This window comes from Elephantulus edwardii, unplaced genomic scaffold (genome assembly GCF_000299155.1).
Source record: "Elephantulus edwardii isolate Elephantulus edwardi_28Jun2011 unplaced genomic scaffold, EleEdw1.0 scaffold00028, whole genome shotgun sequence".
Taxonomy (NCBI): domain Eukaryota; kingdom Metazoa; phylum Chordata; class Mammalia; order Macroscelidea; family Macroscelididae; genus Elephantulus; species Elephantulus edwardii.
Window position 1 is genome coordinate 7,542,425 of NW_006399778.1, and position 18,673 is coordinate 7,561,097.

The 18,673-nt window shown below is 35.9% G+C and overlaps 1 protein-coding gene across 7 annotated transcripts in view; it reads left to right on the plus strand.

Annotated features, from left to right (window-relative positions):
• The window catches only part of HNRNPR (heterogeneous nuclear ribonucleoprotein R), a 40,072-nt gene that overhangs the window by 15,598 nt on the left and 5,801 nt on the right, over nt 1-18,673 (plus strand). For 4 of the 7 annotated variants that reach the window (XM_006883534.1, XM_006883537.1, XM_006883538.1 and 1 more), the window contains 3 exons: nt 10,425-10,601; nt 12,489-12,624; nt 14,334-14,539. In XM_006883534.1, the coding sequence (XP_006883596.1) occupies nt 10,425-10,601; nt 12,489-12,624; nt 14,334-14,539 (519 nt within the window). Of the gene's footprint in view, nt 1-10,424; nt 10,602-12,488; nt 12,625-14,322; nt 14,540-18,673 lie in introns of all 7 variants that reach the window. The other 3 variants (XM_006883540.1, XM_006883535.1, XM_006883539.1) reach the window with 2 other exon arrangements.

The window sequence follows — 18,673 nt, forward strand, 5'->3', positions numbered from 1 at the left end:
TGTTTTCAACTCTTTGCTATTGTGAACAAAGCCACGATAAACATGGGTGTGCATATATCTGCTTGGGTGGCAGTTACGGTCTCTTTAGGGTATATTCCCAGTAGTGGAATTGTTGGGTCACATGGTCTTTCTATTTGCAACTTTTTGAGGAAGCTCCATACTGCCATCCATAGTGGTTGCAACATTTTACACTTCCACCAACAGTGAATAAGGGTTCCAGTTTCTCCACAACCTCGCCTGCAATTGTTATTTGCTGCTCTGTTGAATTTTGCCATTCTTTCTGGGGTGTTTTGGTTTGTACCTCTTAGAGCTAGGGATTTTGAACACTTTGCTCATCATCTGAATGTCCTCTTTGGTAAAGTGAACTAGATCATTCTTCAGAGCATAAAGCTTAAAGCAGATATTCTTTACTATTTCAGATGAACTATTGTTTTGGATTTAAGATACAATTTGATTTGTTTCTGTTAACATAAGTAACACCCAGTCATGATTGTATAGCAAATTCTTACCTGTTTGAAGAACATAATATGTTCTGTAGGATTAACTAAAGAGAAATGATAATTGAGACCTAATTCTTTTATTAACTACTGGGCATATTAGAGAACCCAGTGTATTTCAGAGATTTAAAAGTATATGACCAGCTTTTAATTGAATGATAAGGAGAAACATCTATTTGCACAGTAGCAGTTTCAAGTAGCAGATACTGATAGAACTCTAGTAGATCATTGAGCAGCGTAGGTACTTGTATTGACTTTATACATTGTCCTTTTCAGAAAGTCTTCCCCTTGTTACTCTTAACGTATTCAGTGGATAGATAGTGGTCAATCAAGCCTTTTTCTAAACCTTGATGGTTAATGAGTAAAAAAAAATAGTTACAGCTGTTCATAAGTTTCTCTTGATTCTAAAGAGAAAGGGTTATCTGTACATAACTGAGTGCTTACCCTTAACAGTTTTGGTGGAGTCACAATGACATGGGGCCAAATCATTAATAAGCTAATAAAAGGAAAATATTTTTATTTCATTTTTAGTTCTTAAACACTTTAAGATAAAAGATCATTTGTTTTTGACTACTGTTTCTTTTTAGCTTTCTTAAATTCTTTTAAGTCCTAAGTTAAATTGATTTTGAAATTGAAGCCATCTCTTCGTTCTCAGATAAATAAGTATTTCTAATGCATAGCCTATTTATTCATGGAACTCAATGATTCCGATACTGGAAACTTGTTTGACTACAGATTTGTTGATTTTTTTTAATACAATAATAGTATTCATTTATGGAAAACGTGTTAGACTTTTAATCAGTTTTTTAAATGACTTTTCCTGAATGTGAATATATTTGCTGTTGATGTTGTTGTTATGTGCCATTGAGTCACCTGTGACTCACAGCAACCCTATGTACAATGGCCCTAACCCCTGCTTTATCCTCTGCCAGTCTTATTGTCTTTGACACCCCCTCCCTCATCCTAGTCACTGAATCAATACATCTCATGAATGGTCTTTCTCTCATGCGCTGTCCTTTCCACCCTTCTAAGCATGACATCCCTCTCCAAGGACTGGTCCTTGAAACGTGTCCAAAGTATGTCAGGTAAAGCTTCAGAATCCTTGCCTCCAAGGAACAGCCTGGTCTCAACCTTTCCCAGGACAAACCAGTTCGTTTTCTTGGCAGTCCATGGTATATTCAGTACTCATCTCTAGCACCGTAGCTCAAAGGTCTCAATTCTCCTTTTCTTTAATGAGGCATTCCTATCTGTTTTTAACCAATATAACTAATTGTCAAATTCACTGCTGTTGAGTCAATTCCTACTTTTAGTGATCGGAAGTCTTTACAGAAAAGATTACGCGTCTTTATCTCATGCAGTGGCTGGTCAATTCAAATTAACAACCTTTAATCTAGCAGCCCTGCACTTTACATACTATGTCATAAAGGCGCCATATAAGTAGTATATGGTATATATTTTTCATTGTGTTACTTTGTGTTTTGTTGTTTTTTTTTCCTTGTATCTGTAAGGTATAGGGAGAAAATATATATGGCAGAAAATAATTATGAAATATTATTATCTGTGTTAACAGGAACAATATAGAACAGAATTTGCTTTCTAAAACACTTAAAATAATTAAATAAAATATATTCTTATTACATCTGATTCTTATACTAGATTAGCTGCACTGAAAAATATATTTCAGAATTACCACCAGTTATTTGTGTGTCTTGCTACATCTTAATAGGTTACTTTTAGTGCTAGCTCTTCTATTCATGAATGCTCATTGTTTTTTGGTGCCATTGCTTTAGCTTCAGCTCATAGCAACCCTTTGAACAATAGATCTTGCCCTATATTGTACCATTTTCATGATCTCTGTCATACCCAAGCCCATTGAGGTGGTCACTGTCAGTCCCATCTTTTCAGGGTCTTCCTTTCTTTTTCTGACATTCTACATCTCCTAGCCATGATGATTCTCTCTTCAAGGATTAGTTTCTTGTGAATATATGCCCAAAGTAAATGATACAACGTTTCATCATCCTAACCTTAGGAACACTCTGGTTATGCTCCTTCAAGACAGATATTTTCCTGTTCTTTTATCAGTCCATGGTATATATTCAATATTCTTGGCCAACTCTGTATACTGCCATGAGTACTTGTTGTTGTTGTTGTTGTTGTTACGTGCTATCAAGTCAAGCACAACCCATAGCGACCCTAGGAACAGCAGATCTGAACCCTCTTCTATCCTATGCTATCCTCATACTTCCTGACATGTTAGAGTACATTGCAACAGTTTTTGTGTCAGTCTACTTGGTTGAGGGTCTTCCTCTGCTTCGCTGACCTTCTGCCTTTCCAAGCATCATGTCTCTCTCCAAGGAATAGCCCGTTTTAGCAACATGCCTGAAGTATGTGAGGTGAAGCCTCATCCTTCTTGCCTCCAAAGAGCACTCTAGTTTTATCCTCCCCAATATATATTTGCTCTTTATTTTGTTAGTCTGTGGAATGTTCAGTGCTCTTCTTTAATACCACAGCTCAAAGACATCAGTTCTTCTGTCTTCCTTATTCATTGTCCAGCTCTCAAATGGTTAGCAAGTAATTAGAAAGACCATATCCTGAATCAGACACACCATAGTCCTCAAATTGACATCATTACTCCTCAGTAATTTAGAGAAGTCCCTAACTGCAAACTTTCCCAGTGCAGTATGTCTCTTGATTTCCTGACTGTGGTACCAAGAGTGTTAAATGTGGATACAAAGAAAATGAAGTTGTTAAGCCTTTCAGTCTTTTCTCATGACGTTGCCTATTGATTGGTCCAGGGTAAGAGTCTCTATCTTCTTGACATTGAGATGCAATCCATATTGAAGGCTGTATTCTTCTGCAACAAGTTCTTCAAGTCTTCCTCAGTTTTAGCAAGGAAAGTTGTGTCATCTATAAGTAAGTTACTGATGAGTCTCCCTCGGATCCTAATGTCACATTCCTCTTCATAAAGTCCATCATCTTGAGTAATTTGCACAGCATACAGATTGAGTAGCTGTGGAGAGAGACTATAACCCTGGCATACTCCATTCTTTTAAACACTTGGTCTGTTCACACAGCAGCCTCTTGGTCTAGGTAAAGGTTTAGCATGAGCACAATTACGTGCTCTGAGATTTCCACTCTTCAGTGTTAGCCATAATTTCTTATGATCCACACAAGTGAAATGCCTTTGCATAGTGAATAAAGCATAAGTAGACATTTTTCTGGTATTCTTTACTTTTAGCCAAAGAAAATTAAAATAAGTCCATGAGAACCAAGATATGCTCTTAAATCTAGTTCTTCTGAATTTCAAGATTATTTTAAGAATAGACTTGAAGCATTAAACACTGATGATCAAAGACTAGATGAGTTATGGGATGGTACCAAGGATATCACCCATGAAGAAAACAGAAGGTCACTTCAAAGACAGGGGAGAAAGGAAACACTGAATTGTATGTCAGAAGAGGCCCTAAAAATTGCACGAGAATGTTGAGAAAGCCAAAACAAGGGGAAAACATGCCAAAGTAAAAGAGCTTAACAGACTGTTTCAAAGGATACCTTGAGAAGACAAAGCAAAAGTATTACAATGAAATGTGCAGTGAGCTGGAATTGGAGAATAAAAAGGGAAGAACTCAATCTGCGTTTCTTAAGCTGAGAGAACTAAAAAACAAATTTGAGCCTCAAGTTACAATATTGAAAGATTCTATTGGCAAAATATTAAATGGACCAGAAAGCATCGAAGGAAGATGGAGGAAATACACAGAATCACTGTGCCAAAAAGAACTGACACTGAAAAATTTCGATAAGTAACATATGAACAGGAGCCAGTGGTAATGAAGGAAGGAGGCAGTAGAAGCTGCATTGAAGGCATTGGCAAAAAATAAACACCCCAGGAATCAATGAGATACCATTTGACTTGTTTCACTTTAATAAATGCAGCCCTGGATGAGCTCACCAGTCTATGCCAGGAAATTTAGAGGACAGCTGTCTGGCCAACAGATTGGAAGAGATCCATATTTGTTCCCATTCCCAAGAAAGATGATCCAACAGAATGTGGAATCTTTTGAACAATATCAGTGATAACACGTGCAAGCAAAAATAACGCTGAAGATCATTAAAACCAGCTAGAACAGTACTGCCAGAAGTTCAAGTACTTAGTGGGTTGATATAATAGGGTGGTAATGCATTAAGTATGACAGAAAAATAATTGACGCCTTTGAGCTGTGGTGTTGAAAAAGAACACTGAACATGGATGGTCAAAAGATCAAATAGGTCTTGGAGAGGGTGCAACTGGAGTGCTTTTTTGGAGGCAAGAATGATGAGGCTTTACTTCACATACTGGGCATGTTGCTATGAGGGGCGATTCCTTGGAGAGGGACATGATACTGGGAAGGGTGGAGGATGAAGGAGAGGAAGCCCTTCAAGCAGGGGGATTGACACAGTAACTACTACAATGAGGTCTTGTGTATCAGGAAGTGTGGGGATGGCATAGGATAGAACAGGGTTCAGATATTTTGTTCATAGGGTTGCTGTGAGTTGTACTCTACTTGATTGCACCTAACAACATAGTTAAAGCTAAAGAGAGATGGTCAAATGTTGGATATTTTGAATCTCTTTAAACATCTAGCCTGGAACTATTCATTAAACAATTATATGAGCCTGATATTTATCCCTACAGTTCTGACTGGAAAGTATAGATGTAGAAGGTCAGTATGTTGTTGGTATTTAAAAACCAGGACTGTGGATGAGGTCACCAAGGTAATGTGTAAATGGGAAAGACTGAGATTTGGCCCTTGGGTGTTATAGCCTGGAAGATTTTTGTCGTGGATTAGAATGGTATGAAGGACAGATTTGGAAGATCCAAGGAGTGGGACAAGAAATTTTTGAATAACATTGTTGCAAAGAACAGAGAAATGAAACAGTAGCTCCAAGAGGTTGTTTTAAAGATAAAGAGCTTTTATATCCCAGACACCAAGTTCAGTGCTGGGAATAAGAAATATCACCTGAGCTCTTTATCATATAGAAATTGAATCCTTTCACTGTTGATATTTCCAGATGAAGAAATAGTTTCACTAATTGAGAAACTTGCCCAAGTTAGCTAAAGAATTTACTTGACTGTACAATTAGAAGCTTATTAACTTTCTTCTCAACTTTATAGTTGTAGCCCTGCACTGTTGTTATGTACCATCGAGTCGCCTAGACTCATAGCAACCCTGTATGTACAACAGCCCTGAACCCTGCTCTGTCCTACGCCAATCTCACTGTCTCTGACACACCTACTCCCATTACCCCAGTCACTGAATCAATCCACCTCATAGAGGGTCTTCCTCTCCTGCCCTGTCCTTCCACCTTCCCAAGCATGACATCCTTTTCCAAGGACTGGTCCCTCCTCTCAACATGTCCAGAGTATGTCAGACGAAGCTTCAGAATCTTTGCTTCCAAGGAACATCCTGATTTAACCCTTTCTAGGATGAACTTGTTTGTTTTCTTAGCAGTCCGTAGTATATTCAATACTCTTCTCCAGCACCACAGCTCAAAGGCATCAATTCTCCTTCTATCCTCCCTAGTCATTGTCCAATTCTCCTTGCACTAGTCCACCATAATTTCATCCTTAGATTGCCTTATTGACTTGCTACTCGATTTCTCTCATACAATCTATTCTTCACACAGCTGCCATAATAGTCCTTTTATAACATCTAGTGACTTGTGATTAAAACTCTTCGATGGCTTCTCATAAACACCAGGAGTAAAACTTAATACTCATAACTATGACTTAAACTTAACTCTGGTTCTTGTGTCCCTTTCACCACTGTCTTCTGTGGTTCTTCTATTGGCAGTCGTTGTTTGATGTTCCTCAGATATGCCATGTGTTTTTTCTCATCTCTTGGCCTTTTGTATTTCACTGCATGGAATGCTCATTCCTCTAATTTCTACTTTATTTTTTCCTCTTTCCTAAGTCTCATTTCAACTTTAAACTCTTTAGAGAGGTGCTCTTACAATTCCTTCTCCATCACAAGGGGAATTCTCTTTCCATACTTTGATTTTTCTCTCTAGAACTTAATACTTCCTGAAGTAATAAAATTTGTTTTCTTGATATTTATTTGTAAGTAGAATACAAATCTCATGAAAGCCTTGACATGATGGTCTATAATGTTCTTTCTTCCTTTTAGAGCCTAGAAAGGGCATGTCACATGACTTTGTGTATACAACAGTCTCATGAAAGGTGTGGACAAGTTTAGTGAATATTCAGTGAGCCATTTGTTTGGATAGATTAGACATAACTGGAGCACCTTCATGCTGATACTTTAAAGTGAATAGGATATGGAGGGAGAAATTACAAATACTTAAAATTATTTGTTCGTTCAGTTATTTCTTTGATCATTTTGGAAGGAGAAGGGTGTACAGCCAGAAATGATATAGAGATTTTTTTTTTAAAGCAAAGTAGCTTTTATTGTGGCTCTCAGGCTCTAGGGCACAGTTCTCTGACCCAGGCGGGGGGTGGGGGCAGGCTGACAGGACGATTCAGAGAAGTTTCCATGTGGTATGAAGAAGTGACCTTTTAAAGGACTGTGGAGGAAGAGGCCATCTCCTAACAGAGGAAGTATTCATATAGCTCATTCATTGGCTGCAACTGTTGCCACTCTTGGTGACATCTGGTGAAACCATTAGGTGAGCAGAAATGACCTTTGAAATAGAAATGAGAACATCATAAAGCCTGCTGCTAAGAGTGGTTTAAATAATTTTGATTTTAAAAAATCTAATCTGCCCTTTCTGTATCTCTGTGGAGCTCTATTGCCCTAGTGTTTTATAAGAAACTGAACCATAGTCCCAAAGGCATGTGGTTCAAATCCACCAGCTGCTCCACAGGAGAAGGATGAGGGAGTGTCCTGTGTGATTAGCTGCCTCTGAAAATCCGCTGGAGTGTCAGCTATGGATTGGTTCTGATGCAATGGTACACAGCAATGATCATTCTGAGTTTTGTTTTGGGAAAAATGCCAATGATAGTATTTATCATAGAATATTTAGAAAATATAACTAAAGAAAAAGGATAAAATTAGAATTACCAGTAATTTATGTGTGCATAGAGAATCACTGTTAGCATTATGATAATATTGTCATCCTTTATACATACCTACGTATATATTTAAGGAAAAAAATAGGATTTTAGGTAAAATCAAGATGTTTAATAAAAAAGTAAACCCAAACTCTGTCGTCTAGTCAGTTCTAATTTTTACTAGGTTTCTGAGATTATAAACCTTTATAGTAGGAGACTGACCATCTTTTCTCTGTTGGGGCTAATGATGGATTCAGATGGCTTACTTTTTGGTTACCAGCCTGATGGTATTAGGTATTATGCCGCCAACCTCCTCAAACATCAGGATATCCAAGAGGATATGTTTACTAGGTGGTTGAGATAAAGACTTACATAGCATATAAATTTGAAACATGGCTGTATATTTGTAGACTTTACAAATGGAAGTTATCTTTAAAGTTGAAAAAATGAGACTAGGAGATAGAACCATTAATTTGAGATACTCTCTATTAAATGAGTGGAAGAAGTACCATGCAGAGTCTGGAAAAGAAGTAAATGAAAGTATGACCAGATTATAAAATACTCTGAGTTAAACGGAAAAAAAACAAAACAAAAACCAAAACAAACCCCATTTCCCAGAAGATAGTAACAATAATGTTCATGCTTGTACAGGTAACAAGGGAGGATGAGAACTGAGAAACAAAAGTTTTGAATCTGGTTGTTAGAAATCCATTAGTGACATCTGAACACAATTTACCAAAGCTGGAGAAATAAGTCAATTTTAAGCAATCAGTGCATGATCATCAAGTGCTTTTCTGTCTTGTCTTTAGATGCTTTGTCAGGACACAAATGCTGTCCTACACAATATTTTCTATCATTGGAGAAGATGACACATCTCTGTGATTTATAAGTTGCTAGTTGCCTTTTAGTTGGCTGTAACTTATAGCACCCTTCTGGACAACAGAATGAAACTATGCCTAATCCTGTGCAATCCTCAGAGTCCTTGACATGTTGGAACCTGTTTTTGCAGCCACTGTATCAATTCATTTCCCTTATTTTTACTAATCTTCCACTTTAGCAATTGTGATTTCTTTAAGTGTATAGCTATTCAGTAAATAGACCAGATACAGATGTGGCCCAGGTATTCACAAACTTTTTTATTTGTATTTTGTTACTGGGAGGGTGGAGGGACAGCGCAGGAGGGGAAGACACTCTATGAGATGGATTGATTCGGTGACTGGGGTAATCGGGATGGGTGTGTCAGAGGCGGTGCGGTTGGCGCAAGATAGAGCAGGGTTTAGAGCTGTTGTGCATAGGGTCGCTATGAGTCGGAAACGACTCGACGGCACATAACAACAACAACTGTGATGTTTGAACATTTTTTAAATAGAGAAAGAAACCATTGGGAAGGAAAGGATGTATCAAGCAAAAGAGATATAAAGAAAAAACATAACTCTGACTCATTTGCCTTTGATTCAGAACTGACTCCACGCTGACCCTTCAATAAGTTTCCAAAGCTGTCAATCACAGGGGAGGTTTCCCATCTCTCTCCTCTGGAGCTGCTGGTTGATTTAAGCAGCTGGAGAAGTGCCACCTTTGGGTTATTAGTCCAGTGCCTAAGGACTAAATATCAGCAACTTTGAGAAAACAAAGGTTTGTAATTTTTTGTGGAAGAAAGATGAGCATTTGGGCAGTCTTTTCCTGTGTCATTTACTGCCTCTGAAAGTCCATTAGCTGTGAGTCAGTTCCACCTTGATGGTACATAACAATTGCTCAGGAGTCAATGAAGAGAAAGACTTATTAAATGAATTAAGAGTTTACTCTTGGCAAAGGAAGTAGATCTTCCTCTGAGTTATGTGGGAGAGGGAGAGAAGATAAAGGATTTTGGGTATTTTTAAAGGCTGAAGAGAAGGAACATGAAGAATACAGAACAAGTATTGAGGACTTTAAAAAGAGAGAAAAGAATGGGAATAGATGTGAAAATAATTCTAAGATTCAGGAGTATACCTAAAATTTTATTAGGCAGCAGTGATGGTGAATTGGATTAATTTGGGAAATATTGGCTTAAGACCATACAGCTGTTTGTACAATTTACCTTCAAAAGTTAATACCCAGTCATAATTTTATCATCTTTTAAATTGCTGTTGTTCATTATTTACCTAAGATTATGCTTCAGAGAGTAAAATGTTCATGTTGATGAATTTCAATAGAAAATTCCTCTGTAATGGACTTTTTATGGATTATAAATGTTTTAATGTAAAAGATTGTTTTTAATGTTGCTGATATTTTGGAAGCTTGAAGAAAATAATAGTCTGATATCTAGTTAACTGAGGTTTTCTGTATAGTAAATTTTTCTTATAATTTTGTATTTCATGATAATAAAAATTCTTCATGGAAAAGATGTTTCAGTATCTTAAGATTTAATATCCTGAGTGGAGAATAGGTTGAAGCAATATTCTATAAAAATAGTGAGGTTACTAATTAAGTAGTAAAACTTCGTGTTGGAGAGAATATTTGGAGAAAGGCCATGTCATGTCAGTCTTTTCATACAATTACTGTTTTTGTAAGACACTGTATTTTTATGAGGATAAATGCCTTTTATTCTCTATGTATGAGAAAAAGATAGTGTATAACAATTCAGATTAGTATAAATGTTCTCTGTAATGACCCTGGAGTTATTACAATAAAAATCTAGGTTAGCTCTCTTAAGTCAACTGTGAGATTCAGCTAATTAATCAAATTGTTGACATTCTTTAGCATTCTCAACAAACTTCCTACTCCTTCTCTCTTGTGTTTCCTCATCCTCAGGCCTGTCCAATTTTAATGAAAAAGGCAATTATGATTTACAGCTCTAAAACAAAACATGTTGAAATTCTTAAAAAAAATCCGTTTTATTTCAGGTTTTTGTAGGTAAGATACCCAGAGATTTATATGAAGATGAGTTGGTGCCTCTTTTTGAGAAGGCTGGTCCCATTTGGGATCTACGTCTTATGATGGATCCACTGTCTGGTCAGAACAGAGGGTATGCTTTTATCACCTTTTGTGGAAAGGAAGCTGCACAGGAAGCTGTGAAACTGGTATGTTATCCACTATCTATCTACCAAGTCATAATTTGAGGGAAATAAACCTCAATACAAAAGTATTTCAAGATAATGAGCGTTCATTTTCTTTAGTTTTTTGCTTTAAATGTTTCTATACTGAGAGTTGATATATGATCTTTGCTTTGTTTTTCAAATTCTAATAGAAGTGAAAATACCCCAAAATACGTATTATTTAGAATGCCTCACTATTCTAAAAAGATACCCATAATAGATTGACTAGTACCAAACATTTCATTTGAATATGTGTGTAGTTTTATATTTTTAATTTTAGACAGAAAAGGATGTCAGTGAAAGCTGTAACGAAGTTTTGGGGAACATTAACAGTTGATGATAGTGACTTTTAGACAATGTCCAAGTGGTTGTGAATTTTTTTGATTCATTTTTGGCTTATGTGTTTCTATTTTATTTTTATCTCAGTATAGCAGTTAAAATTTGTTTTCTAAGTGTCTTTTTTTTTTTTCCTTTTTGTTCCAGGCCATTGGGTCTGCTGTTACAACCTTTCTCTTTTATTTCAGTTTTTTTAAGTGATTTTTTTTTAGTATTTCTCTTTCTTATAATTTTTTAAAACATTTTTTATTATTTTTTGTGTGTGTACCTTCAAATCTGAACTGACTGGTACAGGAGGTGATTGCCCCTTCTGCAGCAGAGCATCTGGTGGATTCAAACCGCTTACCGCTGGGATTACAGTGCAGCCTCTTGCCGCTAGGCTACCAGAGCTACCCGTATTTCCCTTTCTTTAAGGCCATTTTGCCATTTGTGCTTACTTCAGAGTAGTAGTAATAATAGTATCAATGGTCTGCACATTTAAGTATATTTTCATTTCTATACTAAGAACTATTTCAGTGACTTAAAATAACAATGTCATGGGATTTTATACATACTCTTTTAGCAGACATCTAAGGATGTTATTTTGTACTAGTATTTCTTCATTGGTTGATATTTTCCCCAAAGGGTTGTAGTTTAATTAATAACCTCTAAATTAGGGAACTCTGGTGTCATAGTCTGTAGCAAGATGCACTGCAGACTCAAAGATATTTCCCAGTGGTTTGAATCCACCAGCAGCAATTGCTAGGGTGAAAGATGGGCAGTCTCCTTTCAATATAAGCCTTGAAAACCCAATGTAAGGTCACTATGAATTATTGCAGCCAGTTTGACAGTATTGACTTTTTGCGTTTGACCTAGGTTTTCATTTTTATTATGAACTTTTTCTTCCAGCTTGTTTATTTAATAGTGAGATATTTTCAAAACTTAATTTCTTCATTTTTGGCAATATATGAGATTTTTTAAAATCTCATACCTTCGAGTTAAGCAGTGATAAACTATTACAACTTAAATAAAATATTTTTTGTTCCCATTATTTCATGTAGTTTTGGACCACCAGACCTCCTTTCTTGTTTGGATATTTGCCATGCAATTTAAACCATTTATTTAAAATTATTTTATTGTACAGAATGAAAGTCTTTTACATGGATTAGAAATAATACGTAGTTTTTGCTTTTTACATATTAATTTATACCTTACTATTTTCAGCATGATAAATCTTAATGTACTTTTTCTGAAATTCTCTGGAAAGAAAATTTAAGGGAAATGTGAAATAAGATCTTTTTAAAAATGAAAAGAAATAACTTTGAGTCACTATATATGAAAAACAGCAGAGGTTAATGAAACCAAGCTAAAAAAGAACCAAGAGACTAACAGTGAAATTAAAAAAGAAAACTTATTTAGAACCTGAATGAACCCTGAAATTTCTTGAAGCAGGGAATGGAGTGCTGGGCCTTAAGTTGTTGAATGTTTTAGAAAAGATCATTTGTCCTTAATTGGGGGGGGGGTTGTGCGGTGTCTTTGTTTTTTTTTCCCTTACAGTGTGACAGCTATGAAATTCGCCCTGGAAAACACCTTGGAGTGTGCATTTCTGTCGCAAACAACAGGCTTTTTGTTGGATCAATTCCAAAGAATAAGACTAAAGAAAACATTTTGGAAGAATTCAGTAAAGTCACAGGTAAAACAAAATTGTATTTATAAATTACTTTTGGTGAATCTGTTGTACTGTTTGTTTCTAAGTGCAGAAAATAAAAATATTCTCTTCATCTAATTTTAATCTCCATCCTCTATTCTGCTTTTTAGTGGTTGGGACTAGTAAATTTCCTCATATCCTCAAGTTTCTTGGCATATCGTCTTCACTTCTTTGCCTTAGTTGAATCCTGACTTGCCAAAGTCTGGCCCCCAAACAAAGGCTCCACCCTACACCCATTCCCTTCCTACTCATTGTAGGTAGGCAAAGGAGGATCAAGGTTCTTACTCTCCTTTCTGTTAATCTTCTGATAGAAAAGACCTGATTTTTCATTCTAAACCCATAGAATTGAGAAGTAGATTTTTATTACAGTTCTGTAACACATTTGTTTATATCTATTTCTTTTCTGATTTTACTCTTTCATTAAAGATTTTTTTCCTGGCTCTATTTCTGTATCTAACTGATTTAGTGATATATATATATGAACCATCTAATATTTTTGTCTTCTAGTTTTATTGCTACTCCATCATCACCAATTCTATTATTTACCTCCTTTACGTTTAGATCTGCTATTACTTATCATACTTGGTCACATACACAAAATTGTGCAGTGCTTTGACTTCATCACGTTAGACTGCTTTTCTTTGGTGTCATATCCATTAATTTCCCTAGGAAATGTTTATTTGTTTGTGTTGAGGGAGGTCTCATGGTGTAGTCTGCAGGGAGTTGTGCTGCTAACCCACAGTGGCACCTCTGGTGGTTTGAGTCCAGTGAGTTGAGTTACTAAGCACTAGATGTTCTGCTTGGTGCTGGGATGCAGTTGTGAATAAGATGTGTTCTTTGCTGCCATGAGATAAGAATTCTTTTGATAGTCTTCACTGGGTTTTCAGAGTCCGAATTTCAGAAGAGGAGAGTGCCTATTTTCTTGTTCAAGGTGACGGTGGATTCCAGCAATAGAAAAGTGCTACCTTTCAGTTAGCAGTGCAGTTCTCAACCCTCTCTGCTGTCACACAGCATAAATTTTAGAAAAAGAGCTGCTAAAATGAAATACTTTTAAACTATAGTAAATGGTATGAGAGGGAAAGCTAGAATTTTTAGCTTGAGAATAGCTACTATCTGTTTTAGGAAGCTTTTCCAAGAGGTAACAACATTCAATCCATTGCTTGAAGAATAGGAGGGATATAACCATACAAAGAACACAGAGAAGCACATAACCTTGACTTTGATTACACTCTTGACATTGTGTGCTCATTTTCTTTTTCCAAGTTATCCCTTGCCATAACATACCGAAAAACAATAATAGTATTTTATTGAATGGCCTTCTTCTTGAATTTATTCTTCTAGGTCTTTTTTTAAGATCTTCTATTCTTTATAAATATCTTTTTAAGATCTTTGGTAGTGTTTTCACAGATTTTACAAAGTCGTACTGCAGTTCTGCCAACTGTTCTGAAACCTTGTAAAATATCACATGCTTTTCCTCTTGTATTTGTACCTTTAGGATCCTTAAATTATAGAGACACAAAATACTGTCTCAGATCCATTTCTAATAATGCTGATCTAATTATTTACTAGGTAATTAATCATCTTGAGGCTTCTTCAGTTTTTTTTTATTCTTCCGCAAGTGGATTTGTGTCTGCCTAACCTCTAGATGTGTGGTGGATGCTTTTGGCTTATATATCTGACTGTTGGTTTAACAGAGGGTTTGGTGGACGTTATTCTCTATCATCAACCCGATGACAAAAAGAAGAATCGGGGGTTCTGCTTCCTTGAGTATGAGGATCACAAGTCAGCAGCACAAGCCAGACGCCGGCTGATGAGTGGAAAAGTTAAAGTATGGGGAAATGTAGTTACAGTTGAATGGGCTGATCCTGTGGAAGAACCAGATCCAGAAGTCATGGCTAAGGTAAATGGAGTTCTTTGGGGGTGTGGGAGTGGGTAGGGTCATCATTTACATTCTTTACTCAAAGCATAAATTTTTCAAGTTATGAATATAAATTAAAACTCTGGACTAAAGGAACTCTGGACTTCGGCAAGGAGCTGCTTTAACGCTGTAAACTTTACAATCTGCTTTAGTATACAGGAATGTCTGTTAACTGTCTTTTTCTTACAGATTATATATACATAAGGAACTTGAATGAAATCCTTTTAATTTTCTATATTGAGTATTTGTTTAAAGCTAAATACTAAGGTAATAAAAGACTAGTTTTTTCTGGATGAAGAAAGAAGCAGTATTTTAAGATTTTTTGATCTCATTGACAGTGAGAGAAGAAATCTGCAGTTAATACTATGTGTAGCAGCAACTTCCCTACCCTCATTCCCTTTTCCTGAGTTCCTGTCTTGTATTTCTATTTTTAAAAATTTTGGTTCCATGGAATAAATTTTTCTTTTTTTTAAATAGCTAATACTTCTCTTTTGGCTTTAAAATAAAAAATACTCTGTGTATTTGGCATGAAGAAAGGCAGAAGGGCCATGCTATTTGTTAGAGACAAAATATGCAAGGCAGGTTGTGCAGAGGGCCCTCAAATTTTTTCTGAGTGTGTACTTGGATTGCTAGAATTTTCCTGTTAACTGGTGGTACCTTGAGCTGAAGAGAATTGACTTGATGGCAGCAATTTTGGTCTTTTTAGTGATTTCCTGCAGTTGAATACACAGATAAGAATTGTATCTCTGCTTCATTTAGTTTTTCTTTTATTTCTCTGCCATCTAGAGGCAGCAACTCTGGAGGACCACAACTAAATGGTTAGATGATTCTTCCCGGAGAAGTCTTTTCCTTAAGCGTTTTCTTCCAGGTTTTGAAGCAGCAACTCTTTACCTTTACTGGTTTGGAGGAAAGCCTTCTTTGATAGCAGTTTGGAGGTTTTATAGCCAAAGATACCTTTGGTTTAAGGAGAGACAGTCCAGTAAAAATAAACCAGAGATAAGATGAGTGAAGGGAAAGGCAATAATAGTAATAATAAGGGGATGATGGGCACAGTATCACTAAGCAAAGGAAAGACATGGAGAGGTACACAAGAAACAGTCAGCAAAGGTAAACACTGTTACACACATGCAAGACTAAACTAGAGACACTCTCAGAAGTAATGCTTGGTAGTTTTTGTTGGTCCTATTTAATTCTGGTCCTTTCTTTTCCTGATAGAATTGGGATTTTAGGTAAATAACTGAATTTGGAAATCATCTATTTTATTGAGGTTGGCAAAATCTAATAAGAACCCCTATACCTTGATACTCTATGTGTAGAAATATAACCTATGTTGCTTTTCCTATAAAAACCTTAAAGTAGCATGTTGAGAGGGAAAAAAAAATATAACATTTCTAAGAAATTATCTGTCACTCTTCGTATACCTCTGTTAACCTTCAGATTGAATTTGTAAAGTTCATCCTAAATCTTTTTTTTTTAGGGTTAGAAAACCTCCAGATTTTCTTCCAGTAACCATTCTTCTGGACCAGAAACAAGTTTCAGAATGAAAAGGAGGCCTCTACAGACTTGGGATCATATATTTACTCTCCTTTTTTGTTTTCTGATAGAAATAGTAGCTTACTCAGTGTAAAGCTTTGTTACTCTATCAGTATTTTAATTCATTAAAGATGGTTTGCTGAGTTGGGCCCATTTTAAAATCAGCCAGAACCTAACAAACCTAAGGTTGCCTTTTAAATAGGTCCTGAACATTTTAAAACACAATTTCAACATGGCTTTTAGATAAAAGTTTCAACACACAAAGAAAGAATAAATGGTATATGTGGAGTTACTTTAAAAAATGAGCTAGTAAATTAATGTAGAGGCTAGACTTTAATATAAGACTATGGGGGTGAAGAAAAAATGGAGGAAAATAAAAGTGAGTAGTAGGCAGAAGTGAAATTGTTACCTTCCTCCTAGATCTTTCTTACTCATTTATCCTTTATATGGCATTATGAATGTCTTGAGTAGAGTCTGTTAAAATATTGAATAGGTAATGTAAAAAAATTAAAATGATGTGGAAAATTACAATTCTCCCATGTTCCTATAGGCATCTATCTTTTCAGTGTTACCTTGGGTAGATATAAGTACATAGTCTCATTCTATTTTTTTGCAAGTGGTTGGTGATAGCATGATATTTTCAGGGATCTGTATTTTCTTTATTCACCATCCTATCTTATCAGCTATAAGAAAATGCATCATTATATATAACATTAAAGAAATGCTACATGTTAAACTATGACAATGCTTGCTTATAATTTGATTGACTATAAGTTTTATCCCTGTTTTAGACATGTGAAAATGAGGATGGGAATGTATTTTACTAACAGTCTCTCTTGGTAGTCTGTCAGTTCAGAGGTCTTTCACATTTTTTGAATGGTTATGTCTTTCATTCTCTTGATGTGCCATATTTCAACCATCTGGACATTGGATTGTTTCTGATCTTGTTATTACATTGTTACTATAAAGTTGATAAGCTTTACTATGCAGACTTGTACAAGTGCAGATACATCTTTAGGATAGCTTTTCATGGATAAAATTATTTGCCAATGGATAAATGCATCTGGAATCATTTTAAGATACTGCTATATTATCTTCAGATGCAGATTGGAGGCAGACTATATTGTACTCCCACTAGAAAAAGACACGAGAGTCCTTTTCCCCCCCATAATTGGCAAACCAATGTAAGGTCAGACTTTTGTGTGTTATCACTTTGATGACAAATGACATTAGTGCCAGTATAATTTATTCCTTTTAATGCACAAGTTTACTCTTTTTATATTTTAAGTATCATATCTATTACTCTTTGTGTGAACTATGTATTCATGAATTTTGTCTCTTGCCCTTCGCTATTGCACTTACTTTTCCCCTCATATTCTGGAGTTATAGAGAGAAAAAGATAGTTCTTGTTGATGATTTAAGCCACATAATATTTTTTTCCTTCATATTTGTCTTTTGATTTTATGTAATTCTTCTATTTTATATTACTTTCTGTTTTTATGGTTTCTGGATTTTTAATTTTTTCTCTCTTTCTGGTGGCCTGCTGGTTAAGAGTTGCAATGTCAATCCAAAGGCACACAGTTCAAATCCACCACCTTCTCTGAGAGAGAAAGATAGGTAGTTTCCTCCTATGTGATGATACTGCCTCTGAAAATCTGGGAGGTCAGCTTTGGGTCATTTGCAGCTAGATGGTACTTAAAACAACAAACCTTCCATAAAGGAGCTCTGCCAGCTTCGTGGTAGTGTTGTGTTGTCAACCCGCAGCATGTTCAAATCTACTGGATGCTCCAAGGGAGGAAATGGGCAGTCTCCTCCTATGCCATTTACTGCCTCTGAAAACCCATTAGAGGGTCAACTATGAGTCAGTTCTGACTTGATGTTGTGAAGTAGCAAATGCAGCTTTTTATAAGCTAAGATCACTTTTTTTAAAAAAAACAAAAAACCTTTTATCTTCTAATATTTTCATGGTTTTTCCTTGTTTCTTCTTTTTTTGTGTGTGTGTGAGTGTACCTAAAATCAGATCTGACTGGTACAGGAGATTGTCCCTCCTTTTCCCGGCAGAGCATCTGGTGGATTCGAACTGTGTTCTCTGGGATTGTAGTTGCAGCTCCTTGCCACTAGGCCACCAGAGCTCCCCTCCTTGTTTCTTCTTAATAAAATTTTATTTTAATCTACTTGGAAATTAGTGTATATTAGAGATAGAACGCAGGGGTTTTTTGGTTGTTGTTTTTTTTTTTTAGTGCCTCAATGTTTATTTACAAAAAGTCCAAGTTACATATGATACAGGCTTTGTACACGCAGTAGTTTAACCACCAGGAAGCTGATGCATTCTGAATACTGAAGGGAAAGAAAAACATTTAATAAACTAGTTTTCCTTGCCATTTCTGTACAAAATGAGACCTGCACTTTTGTTTCTGGTTTGAACTCTTCTGTGCAAACACTACAACCTCACTCCAGTTTTTTTTTTGTTTTTTTTTTCATTCATGCATATGAGTAATTTTTTTTCTATAATTATATTTTATTAATTTTCATAAACATTTACAGAGATTTTGGGCTTCCAGTCATTCATTGTTGCACTATTCT